The 22,706-nt window shown below is 38.7% G+C and overlaps 1 protein-coding gene across 1 annotated transcript in view; it reads right to left on the reverse strand.

Moving 5' to 3' along the window:
• TENM4 (teneurin transmembrane protein 4) overlaps positions 1-22,706 on the reverse strand; it is a 1,176,249-nt gene that overhangs the window by 619,228 nt on the left and 534,315 nt on the right. The window contains exons 4-5 of the mRNA XM_051987214.1: positions 15,629-15,916; positions 1,561-1,830 (exon numbers count right to left, since the gene is read on the reverse strand). Coding sequence (XP_051843174.1) covers positions 1,561-1,830; positions 15,629-15,916 — 558 coding nt within the window. The remainder of the gene's footprint in view (positions 1-1,560; positions 1,831-15,628; positions 15,917-22,706) is intronic.

Raw genomic sequence — 22,706 nt, forward strand, 5'->3', positions numbered from 1 at the left:
TAATGCATTGGAAATACCAAAGTAGTAAATAAAAACAAAACAACCAATAATTCTTATTCCTACCAGACTTTTGAGGCTTATAAAACATTTTCCTCTCTACAGCCCTTTGAAGAAGTAGTGCAATTATTATAATCTCCAGTTTACAAATGAGAAAACTGAGACTTTGTAAGAGAAAACGACTTCTTTAAAGTCACATCTCTAGTAAATTCCAGATCCTGGATTTCACCATGTCTCTTCACTTTCATGTTAGCATTACTCGGACTACACAATATTATGTTGCCCCATTTCTTGATATACATCTCAACAGGACAGAATGTCTCACCACAGATTCAAATGAGATACTGCTGAAAGTTCTTTAAAAAATATATTTTTTCCTTATTTATTTATCTATCTATCTATTTTTAATACCTACCCATTGCTTTATAAATCACATTGGGTGAGAAAAACCAAAACAAAAGGGAAAAAACCATGGCAGAGGCTGCTTAAAGTTTTACACAATCATGAAGTACAAGGAGAAAAACTTTTTCCCTCTGCTCCCATTCTTCTACTCAAGTTTCCTGAACCAACTTTTCACTCATCCTTTCATCAAGTAACCTTTGGTGACATGACTGCTGGGGAAGGAGAATAGTAACAAATCAGAGTAAGTTAGCATAAAATTTTCTGAAATACAGGAAGAATAGATAATAAGGAAAGAGAAGACATTTCATCCAAAATCCTAGAGAAACTAAAGATGAAATGTCTCCTCCATAGAGTCATTCTCTAAAACATATGTAAGACTGAAATATTACACATTCTATGAGGCAGGCAGCTCAAGACAGTGGTTTTGATCTCAAAACACTACGTAGACCATTTGGGGGCTTCAGGTCCCACGAAAAACTGTTAGGGTCTCATAGTTATTATTGTTGATTTGAAGTTAGGCTGTACCTTTCAAATACAGCCTATAGAGAAACTAAACAAATCTCTAATGGCCATAGTGCTGATTGGTTCTTGTCCATTTATTTTGCTAACTTTACATAAGACTGTTAGCAATCTTTACCATCCAATCTCTAAATTTATCCAAGGTGCTTTATCTAGGACCCTTCCCTTCAGTCCTAGTCAGGGCGGCTTCCCATCGTATCCAACCTCCAACAGCCCAATTATCTAAGTTTATATGTTTTAATATGCTTATTCTAAATTATTGTTTCTTTGCTATCTCACTATATATGCATGTATAATACCTGCATGATAGTATATATATCTTTTTTTATTTTCAAAGAGATCTCACATCGGTGCTATGACATATTCAGGGGAGGTCTGTATTCAGAACAAAACTCTAATAAAGCAGCTAACTACCTAGCCGCCTTTCTATTCTGGCAGTAACAAGGGGCTGCCTCCGCTTTGGAAGCTCATTGACAAATGTTTTGCATGACCATGACTTCTGACAGCTAAGAGAGAAACAATTTTTCACCCTTCTCACCAGAGCAGAAAATGATGGAGTGTTACATGGATACCGTAATTAAAGATTAAAAAGCAGGGAAAAAATCTGAAACTTAGGCCATCCATCACTTAGGGGCCACTCACCAGTCTCTGTGTTCTCGTGCTCAGTGTCAGTGAGGGTGAGATTGGAGTTGGCCCGGCTCGAAAGGCAGGAACTCCTCCCAGACCTGGTGCTTCGACCCCACAGTCTTACGGGATGCTCGGGGGACAAGACAGCCTCAGCCTCAGCATCCGCATCTGAGCCGGCCCCCATGGAGTAGCCACAGTGGGGCAGGCCTATGTCTGTCCGGTACAGAGTTCCGTGGGGTGGGGTCACCTCTCCAAGCCCCAGCTCTCGAAGAGTAAAGTTGGCACCTAAAAGAAAGTAAAATGATGTGTATGAGTTGGTAGCCAAGGAAAAGTCTCTGGCTTGCTCCTTAATTAAGGAAGTCAGTGTAGTTTCACTGGGTACCAATCCATGAGAATTGTCACAATAACAAAAAACAACATAATATAGTATCATAACAATATATAACATATACAATACACATAAAGCAATATGCTTTCAGAGATGGGAAACATGTTGACTCGTTTTCTGAGGCTATTCTTATTTGACATAAGAGAGTTTCTATTTGGGAAGAGCATAGCGGATAGAATGCTGGGCCCAGAGTCAGGAAGACTCATCTTCCTGTGTTCAAAGTCAGTCTCAGATATTTCCTAATTGTGTGACCCTGAGCAAGTTGCTTCACCCTGTCTCCCTCAGTTTCCTTATCTGTAAAATGAGCTGGAGAAGCAAATGGCAAAACCACTCCAGTATCTCTGCCAAGAAAACCCTAAAAGTAGTCACTAAAATTTGACCATAACTGAGAATGACTGAACAACAATAGTTCATAGATGAGAAAACAGAAACTTAAAGAGTGATGAAATTATTTTCTCAAGGTGATATAACTAGTAAGTATTAGATCTAGTCTGGAGCCCACAGTTTCTGACATCAAAATATCAATTCAATGCCCAGTCTATTACCTCTAGGATCAAATAATAAATCCTCTCCATTTATTTACTTGACATTTAAAGTTAACAATCAGGTCCATTCCTGCCTTTCCCATCTTGTACCTTTTGCTTTCCCCATATTGTTTGGGACACAGTGACACTGGCCTCTTTGCTGTTCCCCAAATACTCTTGCTCCCCATCGGTATCTTTTAACTCTCTGTCCCCCATTCCTGGAATACTTTCCCTCTTCATTTCTGTCTCCTGAGAGTTCTAATTGTCCTTTCCCCCTGTGTCAGCACCTTCTCTCTGAAAGGACTTCTTCCCCTTTTTTTCCTGTATCTTGTATACTCATGGTGATTTGCATGTTATTTTTTTCTCATCAGACTATAAGCTTCTTGAAGGCAGAGTCTCTTTTTACTTTTTTACCAGAATTTAGCACAGTGCCTGGCATAAAGTAAATGCTTGTTGATTAATTTATCATCTAAGATTTCCAGTCTCCTCTCAATCACCATTATAACTCTAAAAACTTCAGATACTCCCCATTGTCTAGAGAATAATTATAATAATTGACATCTATACTGCTTTGAGATTTGTAAAGCTCTTTACATGTCTCCTCTCACCCTGGAAACTTTATAGTCACTTTATGTAGGAAATATTACAGGTATTATTATCCCCAGGTTGCAAATTGGGAAACAGAATCCCAGCAAGGTCAGTTGATCGACCAGGGGTTGTACAGCTTTGTGGTAATGATTGTTATTTAGTTATATTTGACTCTTCATGATCCCATTTGGAATTTTCTTGGCAAGGACGCTGGAGCATTTGCCATTTTCTTCTCCAGTTCATTTTACAGATGAGGAAACTGAGGCAAACAGAGTGAAATGACTTGCCCAAAGTCTTACAGCTAATGAGTATCTGAGACTGGACTTGAATTCAGGTCTTCCTCACTATAGGATCGGCACTCTATCCACTGTGCCATCTGGCTGCCCAGTTATTCATCGAGTAGTGTTGGAAGATATGATTAAAATCCTTGTCTTTTTGCTTCTAAACCCAATCTTTACTCATCCTATTATGATACCTTTGTGTGAAAATTAAGTTAAGTTTTAACAAGCCTGCCTCCATACCATTTTTCTCATTCTTTCTTCTTTCTCCACTCGTATGGACACTATCCTGGTGCATCGGGTCTCATCTGAAAGAGCTTCCTAACTGTTCTCATGCTTCCACTCTCTTCCCCTGCTCCATTTCCCTAATCCAGCCTCTACACAGCTGTCGGTGTGATACTGCCAGAGTGTACTTCTGACCAGTCTGCCAAGTTCAGGCTCTATAAGTTCCAGTGACTATTGATTCTGGGATTAACTTCAGACCCTCTAACCTGTGACGTTCTCCCCATTCTGGCTCCCACTTGCCTCTCCAGGTTTATTACACATCATTCTCTTTCACACATTGCTATGTTACAGCCAAGCTGGACTCCCTAGGTGCTCCTCAGGCACATCCCTTCATCTCTCACCTCCACACCTTTGCATTGTCTGTCCTTTGTATCAGGAATATAATCCCTCCTTAACTTGGTCTCTTACAGTTGTTAGCTCCCTTCAAAGCTTAGCTCATGTTCTCTCTACACAAAACCTTTCTGATAGTTTCTAGTTTTCTAGTTCTCAGTTTCTGATATACATGGGAAGTTTCTGATCAGGAGTCAGGACTCTCTCCACTGGGCAACCTAGCTGGTGGGATGTCAACTCTTTAAAGGCAGAGATTGCTTCCTCTGATGTGGATTTCCGTGCCTAACAGTGTATTAGCCATTTCACTGTTTGCGGAGTGACCGATTAGACAAACATTTAAGGCTATCATGGAATCCCATCTCAGAGTTTGACGCATCTCTCTCTGAATATGAACTCCCTCCAAAATAGCCCTCATAAATTATCTTATAGTTCTACACTTGAATAACTCCAATGATGGGAAGCCCACTACCTCCTGAGGCGTCCACTCAACTTTGAGACAGCTGTAATTCTTAGATAGTTTTCCATCATATTAAGCTGAAATCAGTTTTCCTCTAATTTCCTTCTAGGGTTTCTAGTTGTTTCCTCTGGGATCCTCTACAATTTTGTTCCAATTGGATTTTCTGATGCTTTATTATGAAAATAACGTGAGTACTCTTCATGTATTCTTTCTTCCATTCAACCAGAACACTTTTATTTCCTCCCAATCTTCTCCAGCTCTCTCTTATTTCTTCTGTCTTTATTATATCATTTTTCAGCCTGGAATGGATTTTCCCTTTTCCCCCATCTCAACCTGAAGGATATTCTTTACAACCACAAGTGTTATACATACTCCCAAATATAGAACAAATAGGATCAAACAGTAATTGGACAATATTTAACAAAGTAAATGAAAATACAATAGAACATAGATAATGTAGATATTTTTATTTCTTTCAAAGGTCTATTCTCACAAAGGCTTCCTTGTTTTTCCTCCATTATCTCCTAGGTCAAAAGCATCTTCGTTTCCTTATTTTTTCACTTGATTTTGTAGCCAGCTCCTCCAAAAATCACAGGATTTAAGAGTGTGAAGGAACCCTCCTTAAACAGCATCCAATCCCTCGCATTTTGTGGATGAGCCCAAAAGGTCAAGTGTTTTGCTTAGAGACATTAGGAGGCAGATCCTATAACCAAACCCAGATGCTCTAACTCAGAATTCAGGATTCACCCTATTTCATCATGCTACTTTTCTATCAGGGCACTAGGTGGAGCAATACATAGAATGCAGGGACTAGAGGAAATGGTACTCATCTTCCTAAGTTCAAATCTGGCCTTAGTCGCTTACTGGCCATGTAACCCTGGGCAAGTTGCATAACCCAATTTGTTTCAGTTTCCTCATCTGTAAAATGAGCTGGAGAAGAAAATGGCAAACCACTCCAGTATCTCTGCCAACAAATCCCCAAATTGGGTCACAACTGAACAACAAACTTCTGATTCATTCTAGAATCTAGGAGCTAAAGGGGATCTCAGGCACCATTTAATTTAAATTGGATCTAGAAAAGGATGTTTAAATAGTATTTTATTTTTTCAATATACATAGAGTTTTCAACATTCAATATTTTACAAAACATTGTGTTCCAAATTTTTCTGCCTTTTTCTCCTCTCCTCCTTTCTTAAAACAGCAAACAATCTGATATAGGTTAAATGTGCAATTCTAAACATATTTCCATATTCATAATGCTGCACAAGAAAAATCTGATCAAAAGGGGGAAAAACAAGAAAAAGAAAAAACACCCAGTAAACCACTACTACCACCAACAAAAACTGCAATAATACTTTGTTTTGATTCTCTATATAGGTCTATTTATAGAACTATAGAATATATATTCCCTATATAGTCCCTATAATACTTTTTCTGGATGTCTACTGGAATTGCCTTGAATCACCTCATTGTTGAAAAGAGCTAAGTCTATCACAATCGATCATAACATAATCTTGTTACTGTGTATAACATTTTCCTGGTTCTGCTCACTTCATTCAGTAATTAAGTTCATGTAACTCTTCTCAGGCTTTTTCTGAAATCAACCTGCTCATCATTTCTTATAGAACAATAATATTCCGTTTCCTTTCTCTATCATAACTTATTTAGCCATTCCCCAACTGATGGGCATCCACTCAATTTCCAGTCCCTTGACACCACAAAAAAGTCTGTTACAAACATTTTTTCCCTAAAAAAAAGACATTTTTTACAACACAAATGTTAAACACACTCCCAAATGTAGATCAAAGATTAAAGTGCAATTGGACAATATTTAACAAAATAAATAAAAATATACCAAAGCATAGAAAATGTTAAAGTGATTTTTTTTTCTAACTCAACATGTAGTGCAAAAAATTCTTAAGTCTATTTCTATTTAAGTTTGGTACCACTGATCTATAATATGCCTGCGAAGTGGTCAACCAAGAAGTGTTTGAGGACTTCAAGTGAAGGGAAACCCAACATTTCTAGGGAACCCAATACTTCCTGAGGAACCCATTTCCTCTTCAGAGAGCTCTAATTACTAGGAAGTTTTACAGAGATCAAGCCTTTATTTTCTTCTCTGAAATTTCTGACCACTGTTCCTAATTCTGCCTTCTGGTACTGAGCTGAACAAATTCCACACGTCTTCCACATGTGACTCCTTCTAAACTATGATCTTTACCCTTTAAGGCAGATAAATGTCTTAGTGAATGCACACTGGATTGGAGTCAGGAAGGCTTGTATTCAAGTCCAACTTCACACATTTACTAGTTTCAGTTTTCTCATTTCTCTTTACATACAACTTATTTGACCCACACATTAACTCTGAGAGGTATATACCGTTAACTCTATTTTTGAGAAAATGAAGTTCTTTAGTCGAATGTCTTGTCCTGGATTAACTACATTTGCTTGTCTGTGAAACTCCAGACAAATATAATGATAATGACTCACATTCATATAGCACTTGAAAGGTTCTGATCTACTTTGCCCCAACAAGTGTGCCAAAGGGAGAGTTCAGACTGCAACAGTTCCTTCTTACAGGTGAGAAAATTGAGGTCCAGAAAGGTGAGCTTAATTTTCCTTATCTGCATAATGAGGACAATAATCCCCTGTACTAATTACCTCAAGAACTGTCATGATGGAAGCATTCTGTGAACCTTATAGAACCAGAGACAAGTGAGTTACTACGATCAGACCAGGATGGGTGGGCAGGAACCAGAAGGGACCCAAGTGACAGAACCCTGCAGGGCAGGCAGCGGGTTGGTTATGGGGCCAGGCCAAGAGATTAACCAGCTCCCTTCTCATGTGGCTTGGTTATTTCTTTTGAGAATGTGTATGAATTTCATGCTGGTTTCCTAGGCACTCAAAGCTGCACAGACTTTGGCAAGCCATGAATGACTTTGCCGGCCCTGGAGCCATCGGCTGGCACCGAGTGCCACCATCTTCAGGCTACCGTATGCTGCAAACTGCTACAGGCAAGGTCTAGCCAGGAAGGCTTCTGCCCATGTGGAGAGGCAGGCTTGCTCCTATGGTCTGCAGCATGGCAACCCCCGTTCTCTAATAGTGAAGTTTTATAGGATTTAATAATCTTAGATAGTGTTTGGTCCAAGTCTCTCATTTTACAGATGAGGCTCCCAGCGCTCAGAGACAGCAAGTGAATTACCCAAATTATTATTGTGGCAAAGTCTAGATTAAATCCCAGGTGCTCTCACTCTGAATCAGGGTTCTTCGCTGCCTGCTTCTCATAGCCCGGCACTGACACTATATATTTTATGTCCTTCAAGAAAGGTGGGTTTTGAATCTGAAGCCGAGAAACCTGAGGTTTAAGTCTCCGAACTCTGATGCTAACCTTGGGCAAACACATGACTGAGCGTCAGTATTTCCATCTATGAAATAAGAATACCATCACTGCATTGCTCCCTTCTCAGGGCCAATGCAGGGAACGTGTCTTCTAGAATCTGTAAAGGAAAGTCAGGTCTTGCAGGATGTTGTTGGATGGGGAATCTGGAAGACGTGTGTTCAATTTGATCTTAGATACTTACTAGCTGTGAGATCCTGGGTAAGTCACTTTACTCTCATCTGTAAATAAGCTGGAGAAGGAACCACTCTGATATTTTTGCCAAGAAAACACCAATGAGGGCACAAATAGTTGGATACAAATGAAAATGAACAATAGAATCTTTAAAATGCTCTAGAAATGGGAGCTGTTGTTCATGTTGTGGTCCAAAACAACATAACAATAACAAGAATTTTATGTAATCTTATAGAAGTGAATATTGAAAACTCAAACATGTAACTTAACATGTAGCTGGAAAACATAAAATACTATTAAGTGTGGAAAAAAGACAAGTGAGAACAGTGCAATGATTTTAGCAAGAACTCTTTAGCAGTTTTGCAGTCTCAGAAGCATAAGTTACGAATCCTGGTTTCTTTACATGTAAATCTGTCCATCTATGTGCTTTTGTCCTACATATTCCACGTTTACATGCCTTTCTCTGTATGCTTTTTAGACCTAAGTCCATTTTTTCCCCATTGATGGTGTGTGCATTTGTTGGAGAAAGTGCCTCAGGTTTATGGGGGAAATGTTTTTTTCTTGCTATTTTTTTCATTATGCTATTTCATTAAATGCTTTGCTTTGAACTATCTGTATCATTTGGTTGACTAATTAAAACACATTGGTGGGGGAAAAAAAGAAAAAAAAAGAACTTTACGTACAACAGCATAATGTGCTGCCTAAGGAGATAGTGAACTCCCCCATTGCTAAAATTCTTCAAATGGAAGTTGAATGAACATTTTATTGTTGAATAGATTCTTGCCCAGGGAGCAGTGGGTGGGACTAGCTGGCCACTGAGATCTCTTCCAACTTTGAGATTTCATGGAATTATTATGTCTTGTATTTTTCTATGGTGCTTTGAGGTTTACAAAATATTTTACATGTATTATCTCTTATCAGTGTAAGGATAATTGTTTTCCAAATAACCTAGCAGGGGAACACTATCCCATACTTTTCCCCTTTCATTTAATAGATAAAAAAACAGAGATCCAGGGAGTTATAACCAGTGTCCAAGATCAATATTGCTAGAAGAGGAAGTAAAATCTATCTCTTCCTGACTCTAAACTCAGTTCTTTATCTGCTAGATTCTGCTACCTCCCATATTATATCATTTTTATTAACAACAGTAATACTAAAATAATAACACCAAATTTACATTTTTATTATGCTTCATTGTTATGATGCTATATATATATATCCATCCATACATATATTTATATAATCATGCTTCATTCCTTTAGCAATCTTGTGATGTAGGAAGGATAAATTTTCCTATTTTATAGCTGAATAAACTAAGCTTTATCAAGGTTAGGAAATTTGCCCCAAGTCACATGATGAATAAGTAGAAGAGTCAAGATTTAAATGTAGCTCTTATACCAAATCTGGGACCCCAGAGGTGGACTGCCTATAGCTTTTTTAGAATGGTCTGAAATCACTCCACTATTTTTTAATTTAATAGGCCAGGGAATAAAAATTTTCTTCTTTCCTTATTTTTAAAGTTGAAAGATAAAAAAATCAACTTGTCATATCCCTTTTATCACTGCCCAGATATGCCATGGATTCATGGAATACTAATGTTAGAATAACCTTAAAAGCTATGTCAGCTTTCCTTGGCTAAAGGTAGTTAATGGCACAGAGTACTGGATCTAAAGACAGAAAGATCTGAGTTCAAATATGTATTTGGTAAATATATTTAACACAGACACTTCCTAGATATGTGACACTAAGCACTTTACCTCTCTACCTACCTCAGTTTTCCCAGTGGTAAAATGGGGAAAAAAGCACCTATTTCCCAGGAATTTTGTGAGGATCAAACAAAATAACAAATGTAAAGGACTTCGCATATAGGGTCTGACACACAGTAGGGGCACAATGAACATTTTCCTCTTTATTTCTCTTATTATATAATTTAAAATTTTATCTTATTACACAAATACTTCAAAGTTGATTCCACAACTTGTGCCTGAATATCTCTCACCATAAGGAATTACTCATTCCTGAAGTAACCCAGAGTCCTTTGTCCAACATTCCAACTGCAGCCTGTTTTCATCCTTGGACTAACGAAAAACCTCCGTTCTCAAACTCAGTTCTATACTGATTCTTTCCCATACTTAATTTCAGCAAGCTTAAGCTTTTTTTTTTTTTTTTTCTCTCTGATAAAGCAACTCACTGGGTCTGATTTTCTAGGACTTGTTTCCTTTTCAGGTGAACTTAAACAATACGCTATGCTAGTTGATCCTGATTAGTGCAATTCATAAATCTGAAAAAGTCTCATTATTCAAATTCACACTGCATGTTTCCATTGGGCTGGAATAATTAGCATGTGTGACATAACTATGACTTGGAAGAGTAGGATATACTTGGAATGGACTTAAGGGGATTCATTATTGTACTACTGGGGACCTTGTTGTTGTTGTTTAGTCATTTCACTTGTGTCCAAGTCTTTGTGACCCCATTTGGGGTTTATTTGGCAAAGATAATGTAGGGTGGTTTGCCATTCCTCTCCAGCTCATTTACGGATGAAAAAACTGAAACAAATAAGGTAAAGTGACTTGCCCAGGACCACATAGCTAGAAAGTCTGGGGCCAGATTCGAACTCAGGATTATATGTCCTCCTGACTCTAGGCCCAGCATTGTATACACTATGGTGTTACCTTAGCTGGCTTTAATCTGAGACCTAGCAAGTACAATCGGAAAGGCTACAGATACTGGAAGTAGTGCTGGACCGTGAAGAGATCCTGGAATCAAATCAAAGTTTTGCCACTTCTTATCAGTGTGACTTTGAAGAAGTAACTTATGCTCATTTTCCTCAACTGAAAATGAAGAGCTGGACTTGATTACCTCTACAATGCCTTCCAGGTTTAGTATATGATCTTATGACTGATGCTTTTATAACAATACCACAAAAATTTATTAAGCACCTAATGTGTAGGAGCCACTGTGCCACTGATTAACTGAAAAACAAAAATGCACAAAGAGCTTAATAAAATGTCCTTTCTTTCCTTCCTTCCTTCCTTTCTTCCCTGTTTCCTTCCCTTCCCTTCCCTTTCTCTCCCTCCCTTCCTTCCTTCATTCTTTCCTTCCTTTCTTTTTCTTCCTTCCTTCCTTCTTTCCCTCCCTCCCTTTTTCTGTCCTTCCTCCCTCTCTCTTTCCCCTTTCCTCTCTTTTTTCTTTTCTCCCTCTCTCTCCCTTTGCCTTTAGACTTAACCCATGCACAAGCTCTCTTGTGTTCTTGGTGAGCTAACTCACAGAAAGTCTTACTTCACCTTACTAGTATTCACTGTTCTCACCTTCCCAGTTGGAGGACAGGGTTCCTTTTGTCTTCTATTTAGCTGGGCCTGTCAGTCTCTCCTGACTGATGGTTTACCCATAACAAATGATCATAGAAAGGACACTCATTTACAAGGTTTCTGTATCCTTGGGAACTTACTGGGTTTCTGTCAGGGGAAGTATTCTAGGAGGAGGACTGAGGTAACAGAAAGATCGTTTTGGTCAGAATCAGAGAACCCAGTCAAACCACATGTGATTTTCAAATTCCAAATTCCACTGTTAGGTATTTTCCCCAACTGTGCTTGTCTTTTCTCTCCAGCAAGACTGCATTTCTTAAAGACAGGAACCATGTCTTAGATTTATTTGCATCTCCCAAAAGATCAAAAATAAGACCATGTGCAGAACATATTCTCAATAAAGGCCTACGGATTAATTGATGGTGATGAAGATGAGAGAATATCTGCCAGTGGAGAGAAGCCACATGTAAGCCTGGGGACTGGATCTCCTCTGCTTTTCAAGAAAGAATGCTGAGTGCCCTAGTACAAAGAGTATTGCCCTGAGGATCAGAGGCCCCAGTTTTTATGGCTCTGCAACTAATTTGCTTCAGGCCTGAATTTTGGGGCGGACACCTACTATCTATTTGATCTTGGGCAAGTCTTTTAATTTAGCTAAGTCTCAGTTTCCTCATATGGAAAATGGAAGAGTTGCACTCAATGACTTCTAAGCTTCTGTCTGGTCCCAAGTCTATGATTTTATGTTTCTTGCAGGAACCCTTTATTTGGAGAGGACTGCCAAAAACGTGGTCTCTCTATTAATAGCTGGCTCTTCTCTCTCCCCATGTTAGGAACCCAAGTGTGAGGTATGTTAATGAGCTTCCAGATCTGAAGTAGAGAAACACAGCATATGCCATTAGAATGGGAACTCCTTCAGGGCAGGAACTGTTTCATATGTGCAAATAACTAGCAAATTACTCATAAATGTGTGTTACATGATTGGTTGATTTTCAGGGATCTTATCTATAATTTGCAACATTTAAAAAGGATATATAGTGAAAATACATCTGTGGTAACTGGAACAAGTTACAGGTTCCGACTCATTCTCTTTCTGTGATCCTGATCCATTTACCACTCACACTCAATCAGGAGCTGGTCAGCTTTGCTGGATTTGGGGACTGACCCCACTGACCACTTGGGGTATATTTCCTTACACTCCAGAATTACAAGTTATATGTAAACACTTTATTCATAGAAAAAGAAACCCCTTCACTCCACATAGCTGAGGTATGTTGTATCCCGAGTCAGAATGACCCAACTTCAGACATTTATGAACTGTGTGACCCTGAACAAGTCACTTCTCTGTCTGCTTGTTTCCAGACCTGTAAAATGGGAATAATAATAACATTTACCTGATAGGTTGTTGGGAGGATCAAATTAGCTGGGTTTTTTTTTTTTTTGTTGTTGTTGTTGTTGTCTTTTTTTTAAATAAAAATGCTTTGAACAGTGCTTGGCACATAGTTCTAGACAAATGCTTTTTTCCTTCCCCATTCCATGAACCTATTAATCTACCAGTTAGAAGTAGGGATGACCAGCAAGGTGAAGATTTCTTTCATGTTTTGTTCTTATGGGTTTGGTACTTCTTTCAATGTGTGTGTATATTTATACATATACACATATAAATGTATGTGTAGAAATATGTATATATATACCTATTTACATATACATAAATGTATATATATGTGTGTGTGTGTATTTATATGTATATCTACATGTTTCCTTCTGAGGAAAGGGGCCATATGTAGCCAGAACAGCTCATATTTTTATATGCTGCCCTCCTCATCTCATTGAATTCTAAATCCTTCTACTGATCATCAGAAATAATCGCAGTTGTATAGAATGCTAAGCACCTAAAAGGATCTTATGTGGAAAAGCAAAAGGACTTGAACAGACCTTAAAAATCACTCAGTGCAATCCCTTCATTTTACAGCAGAGTAAACTGAGTCTCAGGTGAAGCATCTTGCCCCAACGAGCCGAGGCTGGCAGTGAAGTCGCTTGACACCTGATCCAGCAATCTTCTCACTCTGCCAAACTGCTTTGGCTACCCTATCCCACATGTCAATATACAGCTGGCCACGACCCTCCTCAGGAGAGACAGCTCATAAATTATGAAAAATGAATGCTACAGTTAACGGAAAATCAAATTTATTTGCCATAAAAAACCCGAGCAACATCGATTTCCATACGGCCTGCCCCACATACCCTTTTAAGCTGGAGGAATATGAGTCAATAGAAGGAAGACAATAAATATTGGAGACTTTTTAATGGGCATCTATTTTTTACTATGCTGACTTGAATCATTCTGGTTTCTGGCGGCCTAGCTAAGACTCTTCCAATATATGAGCTGACTTGTTTGTTTAGGGAATTTATTCTTTCAAATTGGAAATGTTTTTTTGTGGCCAGTTTGCTCTTTGGCCCTTTCTGTCTTTTCCCAGGAAACTGCTCCCTTTTCATCCTGGCCCATTACCTCTTTGTCAGAACAGGAGGCTAAGGAAACCAGGAGCTTGGGTTGGACTCTTGTGTAGGCTAGTGATTACTTCTCAGTTTCTTGGTGTCCAGAAGGAATCTGGGCTCTGACCTTGGCTAGCTGAGAGCCATTAGTTACCAAATGTACTGTGGTAGAGAGTGGGATGATTCCCTGAAAACCTTCACCTAGGATTGAGGTGATAGAAACAATCTCCTCATTCCTGGTGAAACAAATTGTTATTTACACTCTGGAATCAAATGAGAAGAAACTGTTTAGAATACAAAATGCTGTTCTTGATAAGTAAATAGTCTGTAGTCTTATGTCCAAATTGAATTCATCTCTGAGGAATTATAGAACTTTAGAGTTGGAAGGGACCTTAAAATATGAGTATTAGACCTGGAATGGAGGATAGAGTATGAAATGTCAGAGCTGGAAGAAACTTTAGGACATAGAATGTGAAAACTAGAAGCAGTCTGGCAAGGAGACATCCATTCACTTATGTTGTGTGATGAGTAAAATGTAGGCTTTCAGTTAATTTGCAATTGGAAGACCAATAGGGGACATAGGGGAAAAAACGAAAATCAAGTTTTATGATACTAGGCATGTGGTCCTGGCTAAGGCTCTGCCTCTTTGAGGCTCAGAAAACTCAAGTTTAAAGTGAGAATATTTTTGTCTATTTCCCTAATTTAAAGAGTTGCTATGAAGGAAATCCTTCCCCCCCTTGCTTCCTTCCTTCTTTCCTTCCTTCCTTCCTTCTTTCCTTTCTTTCTTTTTCTTTTTCTTTCTCTCTCTCTCTTCTTTCTTTCTCTTTTTCTTTCTTTTTCTCTCTATCTCTTTTTTCTTTCTTTCTTTCTTTCTTTCTTTCTTTCTTTCTTCTTTCTTTCTTTCTTTCTTTCTTTCTTTCTTTCTTCCTTCCTTCCTTCCTTCCTTCCTTCCTTCCTTCCTTCCTTCCTTCCTTCCTTTCTCTTTTCCTTTCCCTTCCTTCCTTTTCTGTCTCTGTCTCTATCTTTGTCTCTCTGTCCATCATCTGTTTCTATCTCTGTGCCTCTGTGTTTATCTCTTCTCTCTGTCTCTCTGTGTTTCTATGCCTCTGTGTCTGTCTCTTTCTCTCCTCCCTCTCTCTGTCTTTCTCTCTCCATAGCTATGACTTCATAGATACAGGGAGTTTCCAGTAAGGAAGTTTCCAATATAAATTGGCAGGCAGAAATTTCACAATTTATAGTAGTTTTTTAAAGTGTGTTTTTTAAAATTTTGAAGGCAATTGGGTTAAGTGACTTGCCCAGGGGCATACAGCTTGTAGGTTCTGGAGGCCTTATTTGAATTGAGGTTCTCCTGACTCCAGAGACAGAGCTCTATCTACTGCATCACCTAGCTGGCCCCATAATTTATAGTTTAAAAAGCTGCCTAAGATCATTGAGAAAGTATCTAAGTGAATTGTCCAGGGTAATGGAGTAGGCAGTAGTAAGAGGCAGGACACAAACCCAGATTGCCCAGATTTTGCCAGTTCTATTTACTGTGGATGGCTGTTTCTCTTGTAAACCTTTGAGTATTAGAATAATGTGAATACTTATTATTATTATCACCTTGCATTACTTTCCATCTGTCTCATATGCAGGAGTCCTGCTTTCCCAGAAGGTGGCTAGCTCCAGGTCTTGTGATGGCCAGAAGGCTGGCCTTCTTTCTGCCCAATGGTAGAGACCCAGAACAAAAGCTTATCATTCTCTTGTGTGTCCCATAGAACCTAACAAAGAGAAGGACCTTACTGGCCATATTTGTGGTGTCTTGCCACTTTTTGGCTCCCTTCTTTCCTCCCAGGCTGGAGGATATTAAACTTGGCCATAATGTGCTCACCTCCTCGGCAGAACTCATCTGCCTCCTGGTGCACCATATCTTTGACCCGGCTGCCATAAGTTAGGCGGGCATCTTGGTCGTAGGCCTTCAGTGTCTCACTGGAGCTGTAGGACTTTTGGGGCACTTTGCCCTCTTCGCTTTCTGCCGAGGAGCTGGTATAGCGGCGTTCAGTGTCCCGGCGCCTGGTCAGGGAACGGTACGGCTTCCTTTCCTTCACATCCATGGCGCCCACTGGACGATTTTCAGCATCCAAAAACAGAGTCCTCCCAACAATCAAATCTGACTCTTCTGTAGGGGAGAAACAAGAGAATCAGCGTGAGCTCATTCCAGGAGAAGGGTTCCAAAGGTGTGCTTTACACAGTGAGTTACTCAGGATGCTGTTAGAGCTCCAAACATAGCAATGCAGATCTGGATGATTAATGTGGAGAACACAGACTATTAGAGCCAGAAATGACCGTAGAACATAGTACTGTAGAAGGAGAACACAGAATCCAGGAACCACAAGGGACCTTAGAATACACAATTTTAGAACTGAGAATATAGATTTTAATAGTTGCAAGGATCTTTAAACACAGAACAGGAGAACATAAGGATAAAACTGGGAGGAAATTCAGAATTTAGAAATATACTTTTAGAGCTGGCAGAGACCTTCGCAATGATCTAATCAAATACTCTCATTACACAGGTAAGCAGAAAAGGCAGAAGGAAGGGACTTGCCTGGAGTGACCCAGGGAGTCAGTTAATGGCAGAAGCTGGGTCTTTTAAACTTAATACATTGACCATTGTACTTTGCTGCTTCAGAGGGAGAGTAGCAAATGTTATGATTTGGTTTTAAAACAAGCATAAAAAAGGATAACAAAGATAACTCACACTTTTACAAAAAATTATTTTTCTTTTGAGATTCGGTATTTCTAATTTATTCATGATGAACAGACAGTTATTTCTCAAGGCCCAACACCATTATTGAGCAGTACAAATCTTTGAGCCACTCTGTTTCCTACCCAGGCCAATTTATCTTTCATTAGGCAGCATCATGACCCTGCAGCTCCTGTGGATTTATCATATTGGTCCCAGATTTAGTGTAGAGTCCTGTCTAGTTTTACTATAGCTCAGAACTCCTGAGCTCAAGCGATCCACTAGCCTTACTTTTCCCTAGCAGCAGGGATCATAGGCCTGCACCACCACACTTAGGCAACAACATGTATACTTGAGAACCAAGTAACTTTGTTTTTTTTTTTTGTAAATGCAGCCATAATATTAAAGATAAGTGTCAGAAAAAAATATAGCAGTCTACTTTAGGAAAATTTATGTTCACAGTTTCAAAGTTTTAATTAAAGAAATTGCTTTTAAGGTTCCCAAAAGATCTCTGATTATACTCAAAGAAGTTATACACTTGTCTCAAATCTTTGTTTCAAAGCTTAGGCAGAGTTATTCTGCCCAGGTTCATTTAATAGTAAGTAAGCTGAGAACTTTTTGTTATCATTAAAGAGACAGAAATGGAGTCAAAAGAAATGGGTTTAAATTCTTAACCATTATTAGGTTTGGGATGTCTTTGGAAGCCTGATGATGCCTGTGGATTTCTTCCCAGAATATTTTTAAATGTATAGAACAAAATATACACGATTAGAAAGGTAACTAATTATACTGCAATAGTTATCAAAATATTAAAAAAAAATAATAATACAGAATCCAGATTAAGAACTCTATTCTAGATGCCAAACTAGACCTGAATCAAGTATTTGAACAACTCTAAGAATCCATTTCATCACCTGGGTGATGGATGGAAAGAATAGTTCTTCCCTACTATTTGATAGGAGCAGCTTGGTGATTGAGTAGATAGAGTGCTGGGTCTAGAGTCAGGAAGATTCAACTTCCTGAGTTTAAATGTGGCCTCATACACTCAGCAGCTGTGGGATTCTGGGCAAGGCATTTAAACCTGTTTGCCTCAGTTTTGTCACCTATAAAATGATCTGGAGAAGGAAATGTCAATATATTTGCCAAGAAAACCCCAAATGAGGGATTCTGGAAAGATGGTGGAGTAGGTTGGTAAATTTCAAGCTCTTCAGATTTCCCCACAAATAGAACAAATTTGTGCCTCAGGGTGAACATAGACTGGTAACAAATCAAAAAGACTTGGGGCAGAACAGGGGCCCTCCTGGCACAGCCCAAGATCTGAAGAAAGACCCAGGGCTGGGATTAACTCATGTGAAGTACAGAATCCTCCTGGCTAGCTCCACAAAAACACCAAGTGGGGAGCTTCGGGATTCACTGGGTATGGCTGGAGCCTCAGCAGGAAAGTCACAGAGACTTCCACTTCCTGGATTGTGGAGTGGGGGTTTGAGTCTGGGAAGACAGATTGAACCTTGGCTGATTGGGAAGGTCAGGTCCAGCTGTGCTGCCGAGATGCAGCTCTGGGTGAGAAGGAACCAGCACCTGGTGAGTGCAGAAGCAGTGGGTCAGGGACGCTGGGGCTGTGGACACTTGCAGGAGAATGGAGCTCTTGGTTTGGGTTCCTGGTCAGAGGGAGAGCAGAAGGGAAGCTTGAGGCATCCTACCAGATGATTAGAGGTACTTACACTAATACTTTTTACTAAAAACAACAATAAAAAAAGAATGGGCAAAGAAGAAAAAAACCTCACCATATAAATATACTATGGGAACTGGGAAGAGCAGAGTTCATCTTCAGAGGAGGACACTGAAGTAAAAACAGGTTTTTCTATCCCAAAGATTAACATACAATGGCTCCTGCCCAGAGAATTTATGGATGAACTGAAAAATGAATTTAAAAATCAAATGAGAGACAGTGAGGAAAAACTAAAAAATAAAATAAAATAAAAGCCATCCAAGAAAAACAAGATGATGAAAAAAAGTTAATCAACAAGAAAAGGAAGTCCAGAGTCTCAAAGATGAAAATAACTCTTTGAAAAATAGAATTTGGTAAAGGAAAGACAATAAAGCTATGAGAGACCAAAAAATAACAAAATAGTTTATAAAAGGGGGAAAAATTAGAACAGAATGTGAAACATCTTATAAGGATAATGATAGATCTGGAGAACAGATCAAGAAGAGAAAATGTAAGATAATTGGACTACTTGCAAGTTGTGACCAAAAAAAGTACCTTGAGACAATAATGCAAGAAATAATCCAAGAAAATTGTCCTGCAATGATAGAGCATGAAGGGAAAGTAGAAATAGAAAAAATCCACCAAACACTACCTTAATGAGACCCTTTGTGGAAAACACATAGGGATATTATTGCCAAATTTTAAAAATCTCAGATCAAAGAGAATATTGTGCAAGAAACAATAAAAAAAATTCAAATATACCGGAACTACAATTAGAATTGTACAGAACTTATTAGCCACAATAAAAGACTGTAGGTCCTGGAATCGTATCTATCAACAATCAAAAGAACTAGGCTAGTGGACAAAAATATCATATCCAGCAAAATTATTTATAATATTGAAAGAGAAAAATGGACATTCAATGAACTTGCAGATTTTCTATCAGCCAAACCCCAACTTAATAGCAAGTTTAACAAATAAGTGCCAATATCAAAGATCAATTTCAAGAAATTCAACATGGACTTTTTTTTTAACATGGGAAATGTATATATTTTAAGATTGACAATAATAGGGAGCTCAAAAGAAAGATTGGGGCAGAATTAAGGTAAAATAATAATTATGTTATACAAATGAGGTACTGAGGAATAATGGACACATAGGTATTATAGGGGAAGGAAGGCTTGTACTTCTGAAAACCTATTCATAACAGGAATGGGTTCAATAGGCAATACTACATATATACTATGAAGGGTATAGCACCTTCCACAATCTATAAAGAAATAGTGGGGAGGGATGGGCGGAATGGGAAGCACAGGATGAGGAAAGAAGACAAGGGAGGCATCCATGGGTGGGGGGAGGTTATGTAATAGCAAGGCAAGTTAGGAGCAGAATTTAATTAAAGAGTCAGCAGGGATAGGAAAGACATGGGTATGTGAGGAGGTAGGATATGTGTGCATGTATATATCTACATATGTATACATAAATTTATGCTTTCTTAAGTATAGACTGATTGGGAGTGGTAGGGGGATGAAAGGGGTTAAAAAGAATAAAGTAAAAAAGGTGTGTAGCAGAGAATAAAAGAACAATTTATAAGGAAGTAAAGAAAAGATGGACATTCCTGAATATATTTTTTTACTAATAAACACATAATTTCTTGAATTGGTAATTTGTTGTTGCTTATTTTGAATCTTCCCTGATGTTCTGCTGGGTACATGACAAATTTCTCTTTGTTTTGTTTTGTATTCCTTCTGTATTTTTCTTTTTTCTTATTCTGTTTTGTAAAAATAAATTAAAATAAAAAAGAAAACTCTAAATGAGGTCAAGAAGAGTTGGACATAACTGAAAAAATGATTCAATAATAAATATTTCACAAGACTGTTGCAAAGGATTAGGTTAAATAATACATATTTGAATTTTTAATCTCTAAGCCTTTTAATATTATGATATCTATAACTTCCTTAGTATGAATAATTAAATTCCAAAGATATAGATTGAAAACATATATTACAGTTAAAGATTGAGTCTTTGAGAGTTGATATAGTTCAAATATTGGCAATTCTGTGGTTGAATTTGTAGTGAGCTTCTCTGAATATACCTCAGCTGATCATCTGACAGCAGATGCTGGACATACATGCTAAGGCCTTCCAGAATGGTAGGCCACACCAGAATTTTTGAGAAACCACACCCCTAGGTCATAGGAAGACCTTAACTATTTGAATGGAAGTTATTTTTAACCTGGATATATCATGATGGCCATTATTATCAGCACCCTTCTTTCTTTAAGGAATCTGAGCACAAAAGATACTAGTCAGGAGTCAAAGGTTCTGCCATTATCAAAATTAAAAAACTCTTCAGAGGCCAAGGGAGAAGATTCATTTAAAATTCACTTTATTTTCTTTTTCTCTCCTTCCTCCTTTTTTCCTTACTAATTCTCCTAATGAGTGTTCAATTCACTGGCATTTTTTCCCTCTTGAAATTACTTTGTATTTTGACTTATCTAAGTACATGTTATATTTTTGCTCCTTCTCTTCCATTTGGTAGCTTAGTGGTACAGTAGATAAAGTGCTGGGTCTGGAGGTAGAAAGTCTCATCTTTCTGAGGTCAAATTTGGTCTTTGACATTAACTGTGTGACCCTGGGCAAATCACTTAACCTTATTTGCCTCAGTTTCCCCATCTGTAAAATGAGCTGGACAAGGAATTGGTAAGCCACTCCAATGTCTTTGCCCAGAAAACCTCAAATGAAGTGACTAAGAGTCAGATACCACTGAACAATAATAACCCCTTCCACTGGTACAATGTAAACTCCCCAAAGCCAAGGATGCTTTCATTTTTTTTCTTGGTATCTTCAGTGAATAGCAAATAATGAAAAGTAGGTGCCCAATAAAATCTTTGTTGGATTAGCTGGCCTTTCTTTCCTTTCCACACACTCTCTTCTTCCTCTTTCTTTTCTGGAGGCAGAAGCCTTTTGCCTCTACTCTGGAATATTTATCTCAGTTCCGCTCTTTCTACAATTCAAAGAGTAAATCAGTAAATATTTATTTTGATGACCAAACAGAGCATGGGCAATGTTCCATTTGACATTTAGCATGAGTGGAAGGAAGACATCTGGAGGAAAGAAATGTGACAAGGAAAAATAGATTCCTTCAGACTAGACACTCAGGGATGATGCAGCAGATGTCTTCACATCACAGTCACGCGATTAGTAGGAAGAACACTGTATTATATACAAAGCCTCTTTCAAGCACCAGATCATATGAGCCTAAGACTAGGGTTCAGCAGACTCATCCCTACATTCAATTGTTTTTTTAGACATGTCTGACTCTTTGTGACCCCATTTGAAGTTTTCTTAACTAACCTACTGGAGAATTTGGCTGTTTCTTTCTCTGGCTCATTTTGCAGATGAGGAAACTGAAGCAAACAGAGTTAAATGACTTGTTCAGGGTCACACAACTAGTAAGCGTCTGAGGCTGGATTTGCATTCAGGAAATGAGGTCTTCCTGACTCAAAGTCAGGTACTCTAACCACTGTACCACCTATAATTGTCCCAACACAATGGGCTATGACAATGAGTAGCTTTATGACTTATGGGAAGCCAGTTCTCTGTCTCCGGTTTTCTCATTCTTAATATGGCAGGATTGAGCTAATAACATTCATTCAAAGAGTAAATCAGTAAACATTTATTTTGATGATAGGCTGAATAGCTTACTCAAAGGTCACCTAGTTGGTACAAAACCTAAAGTAGAAGCCACTAGTCATTCAGCAAGCATTTATTAGGCATAATATAATTCAGGATATAAGGAAAGACAAAAAAAAAAGCTCCCTCAAGGAGCTCACATGCGTAAACTAAACCCAAATATATTACATAAACATGATAAATAAATGTAGGACAATCTCAAATGGAAAGTGCAAGCCTCCTGCAGCAGGTAGGATTTAAGGCCTGAAGGAAGCCAAGAGGCAGAGGTAAGGAGGCAGAACAGTTCAGATAGGGAGGACGGTGAGATTTTGGGAGTTCCAGGTAGTGCCTGGATGATACTGTGTCAGGATGTTATAATGGGGATTGAATAGATAGACTCTTAATGACCCTTTTTCCTCTCAGAGCTTAAGAGTTGAAGACCTGGTCAAAAAACTGCTTAAGAGCCTTTGGGCTCAGGAAAGTAATGGGATAGGGAGCTGGGTATTAAGTGCCAGGGTTCTGTGACCTCTGGACCGAAAAGAATAAAGACTTAAAAAGATGCTGTCAAGGCAATGACTGTCACTGGCCTTAGGAGGACAGCTGTCCTCAATCGGCCCTTTGGTTTATACAGTGCTCAAGACCTCAGGCTGTTGACCACAAAGCCTAAAGCAAAAGATTTTCCAGAGACACAGATGACCCAGTAGCACACCCACAGTCACTCTGTGTCTGAAGTGTTCCATGACAAGCCCCCCAGTGACTTCTGGCTTTCCTGTTCTCTCTCCTTCTGGCCTTCAGCTCTGTGGCGATGGGAGAAGCACATTGTAGGAACACCGGTCTGGAA

Source organism: Antechinus flavipes, chromosome 3, assembly GCF_016432865.1.
Source record: "Antechinus flavipes isolate AdamAnt ecotype Samford, QLD, Australia chromosome 3, AdamAnt_v2, whole genome shotgun sequence".
Taxonomy (NCBI): domain Eukaryota; kingdom Metazoa; phylum Chordata; class Mammalia; order Dasyuromorphia; family Dasyuridae; genus Antechinus; species Antechinus flavipes.